The 23,471-nt window shown below is 34.7% G+C and overlaps 1 protein-coding gene and 1 long non-coding RNA gene across 2 annotated transcripts in view; one reads left to right on the forward strand and one right to left on the reverse strand.

Moving 5' to 3' along the window:
- LOC144838876 (uncharacterized) overlaps positions 1-23,471 on the reverse strand; it is a 276,224-nt gene that overhangs the window by 124,532 nt on the left and 128,221 nt on the right. The window lies entirely within an intron of this gene.
- Positions 1-23,471, forward strand: part of LOC144838875 (voltage-dependent calcium channel type A subunit alpha-1-like) — a 124,118-nt gene that overhangs the window by 16,314 nt on the left and 84,333 nt on the right. Inside the window, exon 3 of the mRNA XM_078694394.1 lies at positions 15,733-15,950. Coding sequence (XP_078550520.1) covers positions 15,733-15,950 — 218 coding nt within the window. The remainder of the gene's footprint in view (positions 1-15,732; positions 15,951-23,471) is intronic.

The raw sequence follows: 23,471 nt of genomic DNA on the forward strand, positions 1-23,471 counted from the left end.
TTGTTATAAACAGTAAAGTTTATAATTGTTTGAATAGATGTTGTATAGCAATATAACCCGATACATGAGCGGTGTCATGTCTAGCGACCATAAACGGCATGCTGTATAACCATGGCAACAGGACGCTGAGCTCCGTAGATCAAAGGGCTTATCTGCGAGTGCGATCGATCAGTTTCACGCCCCTTTGTCGACACCGTGCGTCGTGGAGGTATGTCGCAGCCAGACATAGGATCAAAAGACTGTGACTAGCTCCTATCTTGGCAGGATAGCTCAGTGTCCTGTTGTTATATTGCCTTGGTATCAAGTTTTCATCCCATATACTGTATACTTTCTAGAAGACACCATCATCCGTCTGGCTACTTCCACCAGTGTCTTCAAATCTCTCCTCAAAACCCACCTTTTTAATTTGTAATTTTTCTAAATTTTCTGTCTTTGTAAAGCGCATTGAGGCTTTCAGCATAATGCGCTATATCAACTTAGTACCAGTTATTATTATTATTATCACAAAATGTGGTGCGTTTATGAACTTGCTGGGACTGGACTGAACAACGCCCTCTTTGCAGAGAGAGGTTAACACGCTCTAGAACTTTCTTAACCACACCTAACTCACGGCTAATGGTTTTACTTAAAATTAAAACATTAATAATTGAATAAATCTTATTTACTTTAGCAGTTCCTGACTAATTTCTGTATATTTTATCTTTTGGTTTGTTGGTCAAATAAATAAATGAAATGAAATAAAATAATGATAATTACAAAACATAGGGGTCGCAATTATGAATTAAATTACTGGATATTATTGATTTGACCTAATGAAAATGGGTACAAAATTAATGTGCACAAAGTGAATGCGTAATCCCGTCCCAATAACCAAACCTATTCTGAAAAAGAGATGTTATCTTAGGCCTAGGTGAACTGTAAAAGCCTTGATGAACATCTTATTCTTTTAATCAGTCCAGTGTACGCATTCATATTTTATGTCGGCGAAAATATTGTAAATATATTCATAAAAAGAATTACTGTCTTCTTTCATTCAACAATCATCTCACTTGCAATCTGCGCATGCGAATACACGTCACGTGCCTAGCAGACGATATTTATCCTTAGCTGCCTATTACCTATTTAATACGACGATACTTTTAAAATCGATTGCGCATAATAATTCAAAGATGAGTTATTTCTTAAAAATAAATAATTTGTAATTTTCTCAAAATAAGAAATTAAGAATTTCCCATTCAGGAAAAAAGCCTAGTAAATGAGTTAGGCCTAGGCTTACTCCTGAAAATGATGGGCCCACAACTAAAGCTATGATGACGATTATAAATGATGATATATATTGGCGAGTATTTTGTTACTAAGACTATAGCTTGGGTAATACGTAGCTTATGTTCATATATTTTACTAATCCTGACGAAAGAAGGTTCAGGAGATCGTAAAGTAATTTAAGAAAGAAAAATCAAAAGACCACATCATTGCTATATAGCGTCAAAGGGTTTATCTGTGGCTGCGACGCGATCAGTTCCACGCCCCTTATAGACGCCGCGGAGAATATGTTCATACAGTACTGTTGATATTTGTCGCAGCCAGACATACGACCAAAGGACTGTTATGAGTTTCTATCTTGGCAAGGTGAGCTCAGTGTCCTGTTGTAGATTGCCTTGGTTCAACAGACACATTTAATTTGATTTTCACTGAATTCTTCTTCAGATTTTCCACTACTGTAACAGAACAATGATGTTTTATATCCACCTCCACTAATAATTTTAAGAATATCAAACAATTTTCGTAAATTAATATTAAAACAGTCTTGTTTTCAACCCACCAACACTTTTTCAGGAAGTAATGGTCAAAATTATTTATAAATATGGGCGTGGAAGAATCAGTTAAAAAATTATCAATACCGCCAACTACGGTAATACATTAACGATTATAGCCTTATAATGACGGGGATATTAGATAAATGATAATCGTATGTTCTAAAAATAGATTATATAACGCTATATTCAACTACAGTACAACCCCTTATTTGGTACACCCTCATCCAGGTTACACCCCTATTTATGGGGACACTGTGCTGTGAACTGAAATAGGGGAGTATACCGTATGTTTTTAACACTACGACCAACACCTTATTCTGGGGACATCCCTATTAAAGGGACACTTTTTGGGTCCCGAATGTCTCTCCTTGGTCCTTTCCATTGTATTTAGATGTATCTAAATACAAATTTTTTTTATGAAGAAATATCTGATGCTAAAACGTGTTTAACACAAATTTTATACACGAATTACCATACATTAATGATATTATGTAACCATGGTAACCTCGTTATGCAAAGTGAAATCTCATTTTAAAATAAAACTATACTTGCCAAATATATTTTGTAGAGTGCACGTTGATGTACTTAATTTAGTGGCGTTCGTTCGCATATTCACCCAAACAACTTGAATCGATAGATGTTTAATTGAACGTTCAGGCGATACAACCACAAACAGTAATAATTATACAGGTAAAACATGAGAGACAGAGACAGACGAATAATTATATTTAAAGATAATATTGTCTTCTTGAAATATAAGAATCTTTTGACCAAAATTAGATTGGAAAAAATAACTTTAATTTAAAGAAAAAAAATCAACCGGAAGTTGTCAATGGGTTTTTGCTTTTTTTAAAGCGTTTTGGTAAAGTTGAATACATTTTATTATAATAACTACAGAATGGTTTATTCAACGTTTGATTTTATCCATCATTATTTTTCATGTTTTGGCCGCCAATACATTTTTAACTATAGTGTAGAGGATATCCGAACGTTTGAAAATCCATTATCTCTAATATAATTACAAGTTATCATTTTCCCAGAAATGGTTACTGTAGTAGATCTCCATCTATGAATAATTTATTATAACATAATTGTTTTATGTATTTTATGCAGACAAATTATATTTTCGAACGATACATGGCCACCCAGATTGATCAGAACGTTTTAAAATCTCATGATATTTTACGATGTCATTTTCTCAGAAATGGTTTCTGCAGCAAATCTCATCTCTGAATAATATATTATACAATCTAACATAATAGTCTTATATGTATTTTATGTAGACAAATTATATTGCCTTCTTATATATGCACGTATACGTCACGTGTTCATACTCGCTTCAATTTGTGTTATCATTATTGCAACATTATATTCATCCCGAGTTTGGCTGTAGTGTTCATCATACGTTTAACACAGATTACGCGTTGAGGAAAATCGATTATGCGAAATTCGCATCTTGTTTCCAATCAACCGAAGAACTCAAGTATTAAGCTGCTAGCTGCTTATATGCAGAAAATGACCCCGAGTCACTGTGACGTCATCACTAATGTGGTTGGTCATCATTATTGTTGTTTTCGTGTGACGCATGAATAAAAAAAATAATAAGACTGCTTCAATTCGTATGACAGAATGTTAGCATTTGCATATTTGCAACGCTAAAAGGAATAAACTAAAATTGCTACGTAAGAAAATTGCTAATGTTACTACGTTTATGAGAAAATGGATAAGAATAAAACATTAAAATAAAAGCAGGACACTATATGCAAATAATATTTAAATTAGCATAGTTTGTTATACTCAATATAAACGATCAGTTCTCATTTATAACTATTGCTCAACTATCAACACTATACCATCATTTGATCAAAGTGGGATTCGAGCCTATGATCCTATGTTGACAGATCATGAAGCAGGAAGATTCACTCCTCCCCCTGCATGGAGGAAATATTTCTTTTATGGATAGATCGAGTATTATAACCACCGTTACACCGTATGCTCAGAGTAGGCCTACAGTGTTCGTTAAGGGTCAGGTTGACCTCTTTGGTGGCGTAACGGCTATGATCGCTGACTGGCTAAACCCAGGGGCCCCGGAGCTTATGGGGGCCCCGGAGCTTATGGTGGCCCCGGAGCTTATGGGGGCATTATGAGCAGTTCCCAGAGAAAAAACAGGAATTAAATAGGCTAAAAACACCCGAGGCCTCCAGCGTTGGAACTTGAAGGGCCACTGTTGTTGTGCGTGCGTAAGAAAAAGTACGTGAGAGACATACGTGCTTTTCTAGAGTTCAAGAATACCAAGCATTGCTAGCCACAAATTTGTCCATCCCGGTGGTATAAATAGTACGGGCGGGCTTACCGTTATTACGTTTCATTTGTCCAGCACTATCGCCGAATACTCCTTTCCCTACATGACTTGTTTTCGGCTATAGCTATTTGCAGACATTATTGATTTAAATGCTCATACCAGTCGATATAACATCAAATTCGGTTGACATACACAAAGCTTTGTTTCTACACGATCACTTTCCAATCACTAAAATCGATGTTATTTAAGCCAACATCGGTAACATTATTTCTTCTTTTACTGAATTGACAAGACAAGATATAATTAGATTAGGCGACAGACCAACCGATTCTCAGTACTGTATCTGTAGTATTATAGACCATAACCTAACCCGTAAGCTAACTTTACATGATACAGGCACCATGTGATTCACGTGTGGTGCTGTATTACCGAATATTCCGTGATACATGGGTAAATGTACGTCGGCACTGAAAAACTGTCATTCATCTCGTTGGTAGAGAACAAATAAATATGAAAGTTACTTTTCAACAAATCAATGTTGAAAAAAAATTAGATGGTAAAAAGTTACGTTGTTCTGTATCTTCTGGAGGTTGAGCAGTTCCTGAAAAAAAAACAACCATACTTTAAAAAACATTTTAATGTCTATTAATTTATTCACTTTGGCCGAAAAATTGGATTGGAAAAAATATCTACTTTAAAAAGTTAACCGGAATCTCATTGTCAAACTGTTGTCTTATAATTGAAATCATCATTATTATTATTTTCCTTTTTTTTAAGTTTTATATTTTTGAGGGACTAAAATACATCTTTAAAATAACTTCTTGACAAGTTTTATTGTAATATTGCGTTGTTAATTTAGAAAATCTGCCTCTTGTTTCATCAATCCTTCGAAGGATAATATTAGCCAATGGGGTTTTTTGATGAATTGAACCATTTATTTTGTGTTTTTTTTACGGCCTATTCAAAATCTGATTTTAATAATATTCTGTTTTTATATTAAGAATATTTGGTTTTTATAATATTTGTAATTATTGATAACAATTTTTCCGGTTGAATCTTCCAGAGAAATTGTCTTCGTTTTTTATTTTTACCTGTTTTTTTCTGAATAAATAATAAATAAATAAATACTGTATGATATATATTGAACGTTTGATGAATATTTTAAATAGAACAAAAAAAAAAGAAACAAAATTACAACAGATTAAATTTCAAGTCAAAAATAACTTTTCAAAATGTTGCTCAATAAAAACATTTGTCATTAAATATAATTTGGAATGTTAAGCTCTGTCGACACTATCAAATTAGTTTGACAACAATATTGTGATGTGCCCAAATATGGTAGTGATATGCCCAAATATGGTAGTTATATGACATCACCATGTCCGTATATGGGCTCATCACATTGTTTTGTCACATAAGGATTGATAGTGTTGACAGAGCTTTAGCGTTGGTATGTCCGTCGGTCGGTTAGTCGGTCCATCCACTTTCATATTGAGAATGTATGAAGAAAATGCATGAAGAAAACCCAAATATAGGAGACGATCCCGGCGTTTTATTAATGAACAAGTAATCGTATAGGATTAAGTCGCCATCAATAATTATATTGCCGCGCGAAATATTAACATTCCCTCTCACAGTAACATTTTCTCAGACGATCCCTTATGATATTGACGTACATACATTGCAGCAGACTATCATTTCAGTTCGGGATAAAACGACAATTTTACTTTAAAAACGAACACGTTAAACACATCGCATTATGTATGTCTATTTAGTCGTAAGCATATATTTTAATTCAGGAGTAAGATGAAAATATATCATCATTTATTGAACAGATATCTCGTAAAATGCTACAACTAGGCCTACTCATATAATGTATTGATCTTACAGTAGCGGCATTGAAAGGTACAATAATCAGTTTATATTATATTTATACGCATCAATTGGGTTAAATAATGGTTAAATAAAGGTTGACGTGGTACACAATTCGATCCAAAAAGCTCATACTTTAATAATACATTTACGAATACCAATCCATCAGTGACCTAGAGAGAAATTAACATACACAGAAATCGACGCGCGCGTAAAGACTCGTATCATCAATGATTGTAGGCGCGCGTAATAATTATAATGTCTCTTTCGCCATTGCGATTTCTTACTTAGGCCAATTATGCAATGCTGATTAGCTTGTAGAAACCTAAAAGCAAGAAAATAGTTCTAATACCTCTCATAATATCCAAATAAGTATATTTATAAATTCATATAACACTTCTCCTCGTTACTAAGATATGTATACAGATGTCCGCTAATAGAACACCGTTCAAAAACTATGTACTGTCATTAGTGAAGCCATACTTGCGTATTCAAATGTTAACATTTGTATTTCGTTTTGTATGCGTCATTTGTTACAAATGTCGTTTGTATGATCGCTCATGTTCGTACCAACATACGTTGAAATTATACATTTAAAATGTCAAGATGCAGTTTGTAATATATCCATATACAATTTGATTTCTTAAAAACTGATCAAATATATTTTAACCATGTAGAAACGAAGCGGTTTTTTAGTTGTTTAACCTTGCTTTATCATCTAACCGACTTTCGTACGATACGGTATCATGTCTAGTGACAATAAACATCATTTAGTGTCGTGTCTGCTGACTGTAACAAGCTCATACCACAGCATCCAACCCATACATATTAACCAGTACTGACCTAAATAATTGTTCCACTTTATAATATCCTACTACAAAAACGACCACGCTGGCTGGTAGAAAACCATTGACAATCTAACGCTTTTGAAGAAGAGAGGAGGCTCAGTTTCCCATGGGATAGAGTTTCCTGTCAGAATTCACGATATTGCACGCTGTTTATAGACACCAGACATGATATCATTCGTGTATCGATTGAGCAGCATACGTCAGTCAGTTTTCATATTCAGTGTGCATCATTTTTGTAACGAACTGCACTGTATAATTAGATTCAGCACATAGAGAAATCCTTGTCGTCGTCGGCAAAGTATTTGTCGACAAAACTTCCGATCCTGGCGGATCCAGGATTTCGATGAGTGGGGCCCAGTTCCTAAATTGTGGCATTAGGCCCTGATCTTAACATAATGTCCTATCTTGTGTACGTTTCGAAATTTAGTGGGCCCGCAAATTTGGAGAACTTGAAGGAAATAACAGAATTAGAGCTGTAGGCCTGACACTGTTTCGGCTCTTATAGGTCTTAAGCGCTGTCTACACTGTCAACAAAAAGTGTGATGTGCCCAAATATGGTAGTAATATGATGCCATCGTGTTCATATATGGGTATATCACACACATAGTGTAGACAGAGCTTTACGCTTTTTTTCCCAATGCCACTGGATAAATGTTGGCACCATCATATTAGTTATATTTCAGCGTGGGCTTACATCTCGTCATGTTGACGCTGTTTTAATTTTAAAAAGAAGAAGAAGAACGTATGTATAAAGTTCGCTCTTTAAGAAACTAATAACGCCTACACACTTACCTATTGACATGTGTCATATTCTATTCTAAACGATATCGTATAGATGAATTATTAAACTTTGTTTCCAAATTAATTGAATTAGTCATAGCTACTCATCATTTGCTGATGACTGTTCGTCTTTAGGTTCGTAGGCCTCAGTTTCCTAGGCTAAAGGCTACTTCTTTGTTTATGCCACCCCGCTCTTCAGCTTGCTCCCACTAGAGACGCAACGCAAAGTTACGTAGAAGCAACGCACGGACGCACGCAACACAATGGCGTAGACACAGCGCAAGCAAGTTGACCAATGGCGACCGATAGTTCGAATAATCCATAGCCTTGTGATTGGTCAAATCACTTACGTTGCGTTTACGCCCTTGTGTTGCGTCTCTTGTAGGACCATGCATTATGTTCGTAGGCTACAGTTCCCTAGGCCTCATGGCTACTACTTTGCCTATGCCATTTAGACATCATCAAAAGAGTAGCCATGGCCCAGGGCACTGTCCTACATGTGGATCATCCGTAGGTACCACAGTGCCTTTGGCCATCTACTCTTTTACTTACGTCACTTCGATTCCGTCCTTAGTAGTAGGCCTACAGTACACTGTGGCCAGGACATTTTTTCCAGTTTATATATTTTTTAAATTATCAATGATTGATTTTAAATAAATGTAGCGAATAAAATTCCCATTCGATTGCTCTACAGTACTAATGCATTGAATTGCATGAATTTAAAGGAAAGTGAACCTTTAAAGTATAGGCCTACTTATGCCCGGATTCTATTGGCTTAAAGGGTAGCTCCGGTCTCCGCACTTTTTTACGCGTGAAAAAGTGTGTGTACACTCCGCAGTTTTTCTAGGGGAAAAGATTAGAAAATGTAAAATTGAACACTACTCGTTCAATATTTTCTGCGAAAATTGTAAAAGAATAACTAAAATCAGATTCAGATCCACCGGTATGTGAAAACAATATTTATAAAATTTATTGAAATACAATTCATTTGAAAAAGAAAAGTGTGTGGCTCACGTGTTTGGGTATACTGTATCTGTAAGTCATAACATTTAATATTTGTATAATAGCTGATCACGTAACTGTATGAATTAAAGTTGATCTTTATGATAACGGTTATTTATTAATATATTCATAAAATTGATTACTTTAATGCCTGATTTATACTTAAAATGTCATCTGGTTCGTCTATTTTTAACTGAATAACAAACAAAATGTACAGCTAATAATACTTCGACGATTTGTAAATTAATATTTCATAATGTATTAACACAACCGTTTTTTGTTGTGATAACTTCCGCGACTACCCCATTAAAAAAAAAATAATTTGGCGTAATCACGGATGCTATCACACGTGGTTATATGCGTTATGTTATACGTTATATGTTATTATAATTACATGTATAAGTTGTGACCTTTCTATTGATGAGCGTTGTTTCAAGGAAATATAAGACACCATGAAGCCCTAGTGGTCTAATGGTAAGATGTATGCATGTCAAGTAGTAGAATCCGGGTTCGAATCTCGCTCGGATTGGGCAGATTTTTGTCACAGACCGTGCAACATGAATACTGTACACAACTTTTGAAACGCGTGGAAACTTGTCGGCACGCGTCACCGGGTCAACACGCGTCACCACAGGGTCAACAAGCGTCACCACAGAGTCAACACGCGTCACCACAGGGTCAACACGCGTCACCGGCTCGTGGCAAGGATCTCTGCGTTATATGTATCATTTTACTTTTTAATATGCAGTAGGCCTACCGATATTCGTGTCTCGCCATGATGCAAAATTTAGTTACTGTCCATGGTCACGAACAGAGCTGAAACATACACTCAGTCTGAATATATAACTTTTGAAAATAAAGGTCGACACCTTTTCGATGCGATAGCGTGCGCTGAAAATACGACACCGGACTACTGAATAATGACAAGACTACTGTATAACGCTGGTTTATCCAGAGAAGAGTGAAATTTCACATCGTCTTCCTTGTTTGCCAATCTCTATCCGTCAGGAAACTTTATATTGCTTATTTAACTCGTTTCTTGCTGGCATTTCATTTGAATTTCACAGTGCGCTATACCCTATAAACCCTATTACACAGACGATCGAGTGATAACAGTAATAACAATAAACGGAAAACTTGTCCCGCGTAGAATCTGTTTATCCTGAGCGGAAACCTCCCGTCCGTGGCTACGCGTTGTGTGTAAATGGTCATAAGGAATAACATACTAGGCCTATATAGATTCTATATTTTTATTAGCGTTATCGCCCATCTGTGTAAATTGGCCTTTACGCATATAGCGAACTAGATAGATAAATGCGTTCCATTCTTGCGTTGCCCTGTGGGAATAATGTTAATTTCAATCAAATTAAAATAAAATTATCTTCGTATATTTATGAATAGAAATTAATTAATGTCCATCCACCAGTCAAATAATAGTCTTGCATAATATTTACCTACCTACAGCAGAATAACATTTTGGTATAGATTATAATAATGATAATACCGCACGCTTGCAATTTACGGGTAAGGGAACTTTGTTGAAATTATACTGCGCATGCGTGACATTCAACTGACCCCCCTAGCACTACATAATTATTCAATTAATCAAATGTTGTTTCAGTTGTAAGCTTCTATCTTGGTTGTCTGATGTTAAGGTCGGACGCATACGGTGTATCTAGTCTTCATCGTGGAACAAATCTTGGGTTAGAATATGATACGCTTCAATTACTTGAACAAGTTTAAGGTCTATGAACCGCTGATTAGTTCGGATTTCACTTCTACTTAAGGGGTCTTCATTACGCTAATTAACCCTTGGCACACCATAGCTCATTCATCTACTTTCGTTTCTACGTTTTATTTTCTCCTTTAAGCATTGCTTCCACTAGGCGAATCTCTGATCAGTTGCGTAAATATATATTCCTCGTGAATAAATTTGCCTATAAGTAGAAAACAATGTTGATGGTGCATACCGTCACATGCCGTCTTCTTATGTCCCTAATGAATCACATCGTTATACATGCATAATTATTGTGTAGGCTTACATCAATGCTATTCTAATGTGTATTGCAATGTACTATTGTTTCTAAATTATATTCAGGTATACATTATTCAAAATATCCTAACATTTACCGGTGAATATAAGCAATTATTAATTATTATATTTTGTACCAATAAACGCAAATTTACACAGACGAGCGCGTAGCTAGTACACGTAGAATCTGTATCTATCCTGAGCGGGTTTCCGCTCAACCGCCCGTTCGCTCCGCGTTTTGTGTAAATGGTCATAAGAAATAACATAGATTCTATATTTTTGTTTTCCGATTACTGTTTACCGTTACCGCTCGTCTGTAAATTGGCCTTAATACATCAAACAATAAGGCTGTAGTCAATCCAAACCCCCAATACTCCATTTCTTCTTCAATAACTTTAGCTAGTGGTAAAATCATTTCATTTTTTAATTTTTGAATTATCAATTACCACCTACACCGTATGTACCAACTAATAATACAGTTCTATATTACAACACACTTGGACACATGTTTAATCGTTAGCGTGCTATTCCCTTGTTTTCACAGCTGTTCGTTCTGGCCGTACAGATTACTACGGGGCAACGGGTACCTAAAGCACCGCTCCTCTTCGCAGCTCCACAGGCTTAGCACTTAGGAAATGATTTCGTGAATACAAATTATCTCTTCTGGAGGAGTTTCTAATACACTTGGTATTAAATTAAACCTGAAATTGGTTTCAGTATTGTTGAAGCGGTGCTTTGTTGTGGTTGTGTCGGCGGAGTGGGTGTCGCCTTTCTATTTGATGAGGATTGTGTCCAATTTGTATTTTTATTTTAAATTATTTTTTGTCTCCATCACAAAATAAATGATGAACTTACAAGATACATATATTTATTTGCAATCTCTAAGTTAGAAATCACGGAGAAACAGGTTCCATTCAGGTTAGTTTATCCGGGTGGTAAGTGAAAACAACCTACCTGGGTAAATCAAGTCTAAGCGGGCCCATGTAATGTGTAACGCGTGCGTTTAAACAATGATAATACTTTACCGGTTTTGATACGCGCGTGTACTAGTGTTTCTATTTGGTGTTTGTAACACCATATACATGCAGGTGCGTTGTCTGATATTTTCTGTCAATTCTGACATCCGTCTAACTGTATATCAATGACTTTGTCGCGTGTCACTATCACAAAAGGTGTCACATCTGACAAGTATCTATTGACACGAGAGCACTGACCGGCAGTGAAAAAATTACAGCTACTTTCACGCCACTTTACTGCAGTTTATATTATGCGTTTTCGCGTTCAGCTTCCACGGCAAACGTATAATGTACGTAAAGACCGTGAGGCGCACCTCTCTCTGCGCATGCCACATCGCGCATGTTAGTGGCTGTAAACGTTATTGAATATTAATGAATGATTGTATTATGTTTACAGTTCGATGAATACGCTTCTAAACAATATCAATCAAAAAGAAATTATATTATGTTGTCGGTAGATGTATTCTTCGTATCGTTTCCAATCATATTGTAGTAGTTGATTAAGAAATTACAATATTGTAGGCCTAAGTTTAATTTTAAAAATAAGGACTTGGATTTACAATAAGTAAGGTATATCATCATCATCATTATATTTATAATTATATTTATTTTATTTTTTTTTTTATGTTTATGTTTCGTCTTTTTGTATATTTGTGAGGGTCCCTAATGATCAGCTTCGGCTGGATGGACCACCCTCGTAAAATATTGTTGAAATAAATAACAAATAAATAAATCATTCTTTTTGATCCGATTCGAGGAAAATGGAATGTTAATTTAATAAATTAAATGTAGTTCAATGTTGTACGACGTACACTGGGTTGCTTTCGTGTCTACGTCACGTGGTACGGTGGACCAGCACTTTTCAATTGCACATGCGCAACAAATACCCACCAATATAATCTGTATCATATGTCAAATAATAATAATAGTAATATAATTTGCAATAAAGAATATTACTGAGTATATCACCTTCCTTGTATCCTGCAATAGTGACCTGAAGGTAAATGATGCATAAGTTTTATACATATATGTATATGTATAAGATATTAGTATCCCCTGAAAAAAAAAACAATTTAAATTTGTTTTGTTGAATATGTATAGTAGTTATTCACTTTGACCAACAATTATATGGATAAATAATTATTTACTGGAAAAAAGGTGTAATTTAGAGCAAAAAATAGTCAAATTGGCTGTTACTTTGGCCTATACTCTAACTGTCTTTAAAATTTAGCACTCTTTAAAATTAAGCACACCTCCAAAAACATGAAGAGTGAAGATTAAGAACAAACAAACAAACTTATATACCATATCATACCAATATACCATTTCGCAGGTTTAGTCCTTTTTTTTTTAATTCCTTACGTAGAAAAAACCCTTAAAAAGTTAAGTTTCACTTATAAAAACACATAATAAACGGTTACATCCAACCAAAAACCTATTGAATTCTATTTGTTGCTTTAAATTACAGTTTTTTTTTAAAGTAAATAATTTTTTTACCATCCAATTTTTGGTCAAAGTGAATAACTAGTATGTGACATTAAAAAGGGCATATTCAACAAAAAGAATTATCTTTTTTCAGGGGGACAATACATCTTTATGTCTATAGAAATATTCTACGAAGATGTTGACTATAACATTTCTCATCTCCTTTATATAGCCCATCATCCTACCCATACTACACGAATAACCAAATGATATGTAATTGCCATGCAACGTCACGCTACAAAATGAATTCAGCTCTCTGCGCATCTGCAGTTTCTTCATTTCATCAAAATATTATAATTATTCGTCGTTTCCAACATGATTTAAACCGAGCAGAATCATCTTTAAAATTACTAACAAGAATTAATAGAGTGACACCATGTAATATTTACTAACATCTCGAATCAATATGAACTTATTATGAAGAAGAAAAACCAATAATAATGCATGTGTACAGAGCATATCGTCCTTCATACGCATGCGCAGGTACTCGAGTGATTGCTAATTTAAAGGGGTAGTGTTATTTTATTTTATAACATGTTTCATTAAACAAGTAAGCCTATTCATTGTTTAGTCTCTAATTAAAGTGTTGTTTTAGAAGGACATTATACAGTATAGTTTGTCTCGTAATCGTTGGAAGGTTCTTTCTTTAAAAACTGAATATCATTATTTTTTTTAAAATACTGTAAAAACCTTATTAAGTGAACACATTTGGGAGTCAACACAGTTTCACTGGGAGTTTGCCGTAGTGTTAAAACATATTGTCCCTTGTTCTTCTTACTGGCAAGTGTCCCGATAATAGAGAATGTCCCCGAATAGGAGTGGTTTCCCCAAATATTAGTGGTTTCCCCAAATATTAGTGGTGTCCTCAAATAGAAGTGGTGTCCCCGATTAGAAATGGTGTCCCCAAATAGAAGTGGTGTCCAGGAGTGTTTCTAATTTGTTCACATTCCAAATACTTTAATCTATTTTTATACATCCTTTGTTCATCTCTGTTGAATGTATTTTCCATAAATAGCCTTAGATTTTCTGTTTCATTACAAAATGCACCTCATACTGTACTACCGAGACTAGTTCTTCTAAGAAAGTAATCAAAATTGGTAAACATTAACATCCTTCGCTACATTAGTAAGGAGATTAAAACAAGATGTGTGTTTGTAATGTTTATAATTATACAGGAACACAGTTTTTTTTTAAGCGTTAAGATCTGTCTACACTATCAGACTATAAAATGTAATGTGGCCATATTTGGACATGATGATGTCACACTACCGTATTTGGGCATATCACTACCACCATATTTGGGCACATGACACTTTTTTTGTCAAACTAGTTTGATAGACTGTGGTTTAGGCTCATAGTTAGTTTGATACACCTGATATCAACCTATAAACAGTGGTTTCTCTTACTTTTATATGTATAGATAATTGAATACATAAAATCTAACAAAATTTTAATGGCAGCCATCTTGGAATCCAATATGGCCAACTTTGCTAGTAGTACAATTTGACAATGAAATCAAGTTCATACGTGGTCCAAAATTGGAGTTACCATACGTTTTATGTTCCAAAATAGGCGCAACATCCATGATTGCGGACAAAATATCCCTCAATTGCAAACGTACTTCTAGCAGTACAAAGGATTAAAAATTTAGAATTCAATTCAGCATTAAAGTATCACCGAGTTACATTGGGTTCCGCGGAAAAAGTCCCAACCAAAATATCACATTACTTTCTAGCGCTCCCCTATTTGGCAGAATGTTTACAGTGGGAAGGGATAGGCATCCCTGCCAAATCTGTTTTCAGAGAATATCTCGTGTTAACCCATCCCCCAAGTATGACAATTTTTCAATTTGCATATTATTATATAGGCATAAAACTGCTATTATCGGAAGCATCGGAAAGTTAAACTCATATAAAAACTGTTTTCCTTCAGTTATGCTAATATCTAGTTGTAATAATGAATTATTTATGAGCAAATGTTAATAATCTATAAGCAAATTAGCTGTTGTCGTATTGTTCTTAACATTTCTGCTATTGTTAGAACAACTGCGTTTGTGCAGTCAAGCGTTTCGTATAAGCCAACGAGACCGATGCTGTTATCAGAAAAAAAAATGTTGACAAAAGTTGTATAAATATTTAAAATGTATGATTATTAATGTTGTAATTTTTATTTTAAACGTCACTGCCTCTTTAAAGTGTGAATTTGTCGATCGTCGCCGCCCGCATATCGAGCTACTCCGTAACCCGCATAAATAATTAATTAATAAATATGTATTTCGCTTGGCTGCTTCGGTGATCATAGCTAGAAGCTGTAGCGAGGAAATAACATTGTACAGAGCCATTTGCTGGCGATCACACGTTAATTGCTACACTAAGGATTCTATACATTTTACTGCGGCAAAAACGATGGCGTAGCCGCGCTACAATAAACCAAGGAATTTATGCTGTTGTTGAAAAAGAAATTTTCGTACAAATTTGGCAGTTAAGACAGAAGGAAACGACAGGCGAATGTAATATTGTAATTGTTGTATTTTGTACATCTAAGACTGACGCGTTAATAATGGTTCTTTTTTCATCAGAATGTCATCTTTGACAACAGCCGGTTACGTCACGAGCAACATGGAGGTAGCGTACAAACCAAATGGTGGGGAAGGAGGCGGTCGGGCGCCGGCGGAGGCCCAGGAAAAAAGAACCGTTTTTCGATTTATCTGGGATTTCCTGTGCAGTAACAGAGCCTTGTTCATATTGAGCGAGGAGAATTTTATACGACGGTGCGCCAACTGGGTAATAAGCTGGCCATATCCTTATCTATTGATTTTTTATTATTTGTGATATTCTATATATTTGCTTTCTATATTATATATGATTATATTATACAGTTAACAAAGGTAAGATTATTATTTTTATTATTCTTTTACTATGCAATTTAAGAATGTAAATACTAAAATATGCAAATCACTCCCCCGTACAATAACCCTTAAATACCTCTCATTATACATTATTATTATTATTGAACATTAATATTAATGTTATCATAAATCCAAATTGTTATAAATTCCATAAGTTCATATTATATGATTTATCATTTTATGCACGCGTCCCAATATTGGCTTATTCTACCGTATGATAGTATACATCATCACGCCCCTTTAAAAATACCGTATACAGTTACTTAGGCCCAACAGCCGTTCTCTATGTTTGACCAGCGCTTAGGCGGTATTCAACGCGTCTGTCATTGTTGCGTTATCTAACCCGTATTAATTATAATTTTTATTTACTTTGAACATAATATGATAGGCACCGTCCCCACCCATTCGGTTAGTATAATACCTACACGAAGCATTCGATTCTATTTCATTGAATAATCTGATTAATTAAACATCAATGAGAAATTAATGATAAAATTGCTACATATTTTAAAAACACATTCGTCTAAGCAAGTAAACTTTATTATTATTCGTCTTTTTATTTAAAGATTTTGACATTTCCGTCTCTATGTAATTATAATATTATAATCATTATATACTACTCAGCTATTCGCACGATGTCCGTGGAAGGATATTCCTATTATTACAGACTGACTATTCATACGTATTTATCGACCGTAGACTTTGATAATGTTTTATATTATTTTCTGGCCTACGTTTTGCTTGACATTAATGTATTCATTTATTTGACTGAAATTCGTTCTTATTTGACTGAAATTCGTTCTTATTTGACTTTATATAATTGGTCAATTCTAAATTGTATTGTAATATATATTGTGTATACATTGGATTACTACCTCTTGGCCCTACAAACAGGGTATTTTTTATTATTGGTTTAAGAGACCTGGATGAGAGTATAGATTGCAACGGGTACTTTGTATGTCGACTTCATTATTATAAATGCATATATTATATAACATATATAATAATATTATAATATACAGTAGTATTCATGCATGGCCATCACTATTTCTTTTTATTCTGCTTTCAACTTACAGAAATCAACACATAACGCATGATACATATTTCCATATACTTATGAATAATTGCTTCTCATGAATTATGCATCAGTTTTATATCGTCATCATAATGCATTAATTTAAGAAGTATCCAGATTAACTTTGTCACTCTCACAGATGTTAAGTAGTGGCCCAGCAGCTGGTCTTTCACCATTTCATGTCCGACTATCTCTTCACTAACTACACATGGCATTTTTCTGTAATGTAGCTCCTGTTGTATTAACGCCTAGGCCTACATGGCCTAGTTAATTTATTTCTAATGTATCTGATGCAGCGGATCTTCGTGTATTTAACGCCTGGGATTACCACAACGGCCTAGTTTTATTAGGAATATTATACTATACTTATTTCACATCTCACTCAGAATACTGTTAATGCGTCTGGTGCGTTAACGCCTAGTCGCTTTATCATTATGATTTATAGACTGCGAAATGATAATACTGATTTCTCGTCGTAAATTTGTTCTGTCGCGTTTGTTTTCTTTATTTCTAGGCCTATAGTATCTTATTTTAGATAGTTCTTAGCATGGTCCGATCTGACACATCATTTCTGCTAAATTTTAGGTCTACGGAACACATCCATGGATCTTTTGTCAATCCCATATGTATGTTTGTAGGTCTACCTCTCCATTTTTTGGATGGTTACCCTTTTTCTTTGATATTAGGTTTTACGCATTTTCACTTTGGTATACAAGGGCGGATCTAGTAAATCTCCAAACTGTACTTTAAAAACATAATTTCTGCCGTAAATTAAAGACATGGCCAACAGTCTTTTGTACTAGGCATCAGTACTGACAGACTTACTAACAGACTATTTACTATGACACCACTCTAACCGTGGGATGATACATGGATAAAGGAAATAAGGAGATAATTTTATTATTCATAATTATGCATTATTATAATTAGCCTACATACAAGACCAAACGGTTTAATCCACTCCACAATGATATATAAAGCGACAATTCACACGTCGCATATAAATACATTTTTTCCGGCCACTCCAAACATCCATCTATTAGGTCTATATTCGATACTAATTAATTTTTTAGTTTATTAGCCAACGATGAGAGTAATTACAATAATCCAATTTAAAATGAGTTTTTATAATTCCAAACGATGACAAGGCTGTTGTCGTTGCTCTTCAGTCCATTGAGTTTTGCATGTCAAAGGTCACGTCGAATTAATCAATAACTTGTAATTGTCAAGGATAGAACATGCATTGTTATTAAAGTCAATACATAGCATAATTATAAATATGCAGTCGCTTTCTAATATTGGCGTTCCATATTATGTATATTAACTTTGCGTTTTTACACGTAGGCTATATTATGTCAGCAGTGACGCGTATAAAGTGGCCCAGAATTAACGCGCGCGTACACAACTCGTTACTATCTTAAGCCTGTTTTCCTGTCGACGTTATTCGACGCAATCGTCGTTGATTGTTAACAGTTCAACGACGATCGTTTGAAAACGATCAAGTTGAAATGATAACGATAGCGAATACCTTTTCCTGTAAATCGTTAACATTTCAATGTTTACGTAGAAGATTGCCGATTATTGTTAACGATAGCGTCGAATAACGTCGACAGGAAAACAGGCTTTAATGAACGTGTATCTAATGATCTCTTTATAACGGGCATTGTCTTCATAACTATGGACAAGTAGAATTTATAAACGATGATTATATGATAAATTTGCTTATATAATAGTTATAAGCCTATATTGTAGATAGTAATTCGTTTTTCTAAAAAAAAATGATGATAAATTTGCTTATATAATAGTTATAAGCCTATATTGTAGATAGTAATTCGTTTTTCCTAATCCAAACATGTAAAACACGTTTACCATTCGAATCAGCTTAAATCGGTTATGGACACTTAGCCCTAATGCGTGTGAACGCACTTCACATTCTACAGTACTGCTGTACGTATCTTCGCCGCTTAAATGTGCGTGTGAACACGACTCATATAACGTATTATACCTTGCCGTCCTAACCACATCAGCATGTAACTACTGTAGTGATTAGTTCGTTCTAAGATTCACTTCATTCATTAATTATCTTTGATTAGAACGTAGTACATTTAAGACGTATGAATGCCAATCAACTTGTTAATTCTGTTGTAGCTTGTAATTACAGAATCCACTACCTACTAAATAATATGTTATGGACCAACTATTTCGCATTACTATTATTAATGTCGTCTTCGTCGTTCCTAGACTCAGGGTCTAGGGCATTTATTTCCATATACGCTTTATACTCGGTGCGTGGTATAGTTTAATATACACCAATTATAATATGTATTATTAATGAATATAATTAGGCCTACGGTATTATATTAACGTTATATAAATTGAGAAATATTTCTTAGTAATATACCCGGAAGATATCAAATTTTCTAATAGGAAATTATAAACAATAATTTGTCTTCTCGTATCTCATTTAATGGAAAAAGTAACAAAATATTGTCTTTCTTCGACAGTATTTGTCATTTCACGAATAATTCTCGCGTGCGTTTTGCGAGGCGGTTATACCAAGCATGATCTCATACGGTATATTAATAGTCAATTTATGTCGTTAGCTATCGCCTATTTGCTTTTTGTCACTTTTATGTTCACCATTTTTGGTAGATCTTCATCTTTAATTTATAAAATTGCGCAATACAGAATACTTAAATTTAACAATCAAGTAGATTCTTAAGTCGTGGTATACCTAATGAGCATGAAATGATAATAATGCTGTTAGTACAAACATTAGGTCGAATTTGTAGAAAGGGACTTTTAAAATTTAAAGAGAACGATAAAAACAAATAGTACAAGTGACAGTGGCACAAAGACGTACACACAACGTGTACTTTGTGATCACGCGACAACCTTTCGTACCATATCTCAACCTTTTATATCTTTCGTCAACCTTTTATATCATTCGTCAACATTTTATTCTAAGCGTCAACATTTTATACCATGCGTCAACATTTTATACCATGCGTCAACATTTTATACCAAGCGTTAACCTTTCATACTATGCGTCAACCTTATTATTAGCAAAGAAATATACAGCTTCCTCCGTTATTAAAAAAAAACTTTTAACTTTTGACCGTATCATTATTAATACAAGATACGTACTGACTTATTCATGTATTTATTCAAGAAACGATTTTTTTGACAAGTCAAATAATAGTCATCAATATATGCAGATCCGCTTCGATCGTGGAATTTAATTTACAGTCCTAATCATCACCCTAATAGTTCGCGTAATTACATCAAAATGCCACGGTCCAATGTTCTGCATTGCGCATGTCACGTATACTCTATGCTTACTACACTATTTCAAAGTGACTAATGCTAAATCATGAATGATATCTTAAATTTTGAAATGGATTTTTAAATTTATAATTTATGGTATGGCGGTGGCTTTACTACAGTTGTATAGGGACCTTAAGGTGCCGCGTGTCATCCACTTTTTAAAAATTAAGGAATTCGATTTAATGAATGCGTTTGAGGCTAGTTACTTAACGAAGAATAATATATGCCTACTATAGGCCTACTTAAAGACAGACAACAACCATGATGATTACATTTTTTCCCATACACCAACATTATAAGCAGTCGCTCTCGCAGCCGGTGTCATGTCTAGAGCCAATAAACTGCTCACGAAGTCTGTGTTATGCCCAAAATAGAAATAGGATTTGAACCTTGAACCCTCTAAACAATCTCTCTTAATCTCTCTTAATCTCTCTTAATCTCTCTTACTATAGTAAAATAAGGGGAAAGGGGGAAATTCTCTTCCGATTGGAACTATTCAGTCAAACAAGGCTTAGGCCTATAGAAAAGCGGCAACGTATTTGAAGAGGCTGTGTATAGACAGTTTGTAGCCAATAGACAAGAAACTGCAGTGCTGTTGATTGTCTGACGACTCTTCAACGTTTTGTCATATCTGTGAAGAATGTATGTGCAATAGGCCTACGATTTTGAAATTTACGGCGACGGCTGTACGACGGCGAGCGCGTGCGGCGATATCCTTAATCTCGCGATGGTTATGAAATCATATGTCCTTAATACGTTGTAAAAATCCTCAGTCAAGTTGTCCTTTAACTATTAGTATACATAAAGGTATTGTTATTTGTTACTAGGCCTAGATTAGCGATAGGCCAGGTCTGGACTCTAAAAATTATCTCTACTTCTTTTTTCCCTTTCAGTTTAAATCATTGCATTCTCTACCACCACATTTAAAAGCATAGTATTTATTAATGACACAATTGCGAAGGTCGCGAAAATAAATGAATAATTGACTACTAATTGACCTTACATTATCAAATTATTTATGAGTTAATTACAAAATTATGTAACGGAAAATTGTTCGTTTTATAAATAAATGTATTTTCATTTATTTGGCGTCCTCGTGGAAACGTGTTTTTATCATCGTGAAGAAGATAAATAAAGCCTCGTTCACATGCCTCGCGAGTTGATATGAAAGCGTTTCGTGGATCGCTCTCTCGATAGAATCCGCATTTGAGCGACCGTTCACATCATGGCCTAGCTTTCAGACGGAGGTATATCGGATGTTTAACCGGTGTAATGTTTGGCGTCTGAACGCAGCAGAAAATATTTACCCCCCCCCCCCCCCCCCCCGATATACTGGTGTGCCACGCGAACCTTAAGAGTTGAATGGACTTGCTTTTGAATTACTTGTCGATATGCAAATTATCATAAACGAAGCGTAGTTAACAATATTCGATTGTTTGTTTTCTAAAAAAGAATTACAAGAAATGTTATAGGTTCCAGTTTTCTCTCAAACCCTTTGTCTCGAATCTATCCCCCCCCCCCCCACCCCCCACCCCATTTTACTCTCAATAAGTTAAGTTGAAATAGAGTACTGTAGTTGGCCTATTAATTATGTAATTGTCCCCATCTTCTTATATAGGCAGTAGTTATACCTTTCATTCTTATTTCTTTTATGGTGGAACCGTGTTATTATATTTATTTTATTTCCAGGAATAGGCCTGCCATAATTAATCACTGTCATATCAGATAGTTGGTAATCCCCTGGCACAGAAGTTTTTTGTGAACCGGTTCACCGGAGTAACACCCCTACCTCGAAAGATGAACTTTGTTCTTTAAAATCCATACGAGCAAACTACTATAGTCCTTATACCAAGTTATCCGATAAGACATGTTCCACCACCACTAGGAGCGAACCTCGAACCATGGCATTGTTGGCTCTTTAGGTACGGTAAACGGCGCCCGTGAGGCATGCCTTCCGCTCGGCCTTTTGACGCGTATTCAAGCTTTTCAGATCCAACATAACCTGAAGCTGAAGTGCTTTCCGACCATAAATTCATCGTACCAATCCAGCATTTAAGTGCACTATATAAAGGTCGTAGTAATCGAATTTCACCACAACCTAACAATTAGATCAATAGTTTATACACTTCGGTATATTTTATTTCAATTTTTAATTATTTACAACCATCTATTATCGTGTTCTTTATACTATATACAATTATTTCAGTAAGAATGCAGATGCCAAAAGCTTTAACACTTTGGAAGACGATAGACGAAATTTGATAACCTGAATCCAATAAACCAAACATATTATAATAAGATAGATAAACATGTACTCAGCTAACATGGCAAAATCTCATTACTTTACCAAATAATTATTACAACTTACGTAATAGAGTAATGACGTCATTTATACTTATGTCATGATTTTGTTCGTAATACATTTTGTTTCGAAATGTATTTCTCAAAAGTGATCATCTTCGTTTTGTTGGAAAGGATGGATTTAGAGAACAGTTTTAATGATCTACGTATTCAATAGCTTTGTCACTGTTATTAATGTTATTGTTAATGTATCACTCTCGTTGTGGGGTCAAAAGTGTCCCCTAAATAGGGGTTCACAGTAGGATACTGTCAATGTATTTACTCTGTCATCACCGACATCATCACGATTAACTTTACGTACTCAGCACGATAAACCTTCATCACGATTAACTTTACGTAATCATCACGATTAACTTTCATCACGATTAACTTTACGCACTCATCACGATTAACTTTCATCACGATTAATTTTATAAGCATCACGATTAACTTTCATCACGATTAACTTTACGCACTTATCACGATTAACTTTCATCACGATTAACTTTATAATCATCACGATTAACTTTCATCATGATTACATTTACATAATCATCACGATTGACTTTCATCATGATTACATTTACATAATCATCACGATTGACTTTCATCATGAATAAATTTACATAATCATCAAGATTAATTTTCATTACGATTAACTTTATAG

Source organism: Antedon bifida, chromosome 3 (genome assembly GCF_963402885.1).
Source record: "Antedon bifida chromosome 3, ecAntBifi1.1, whole genome shotgun sequence".
Lineage (NCBI taxonomy): Eukaryota > Metazoa > Echinodermata > Crinoidea > Comatulida > Antedonidae > Antedon > Antedon bifida.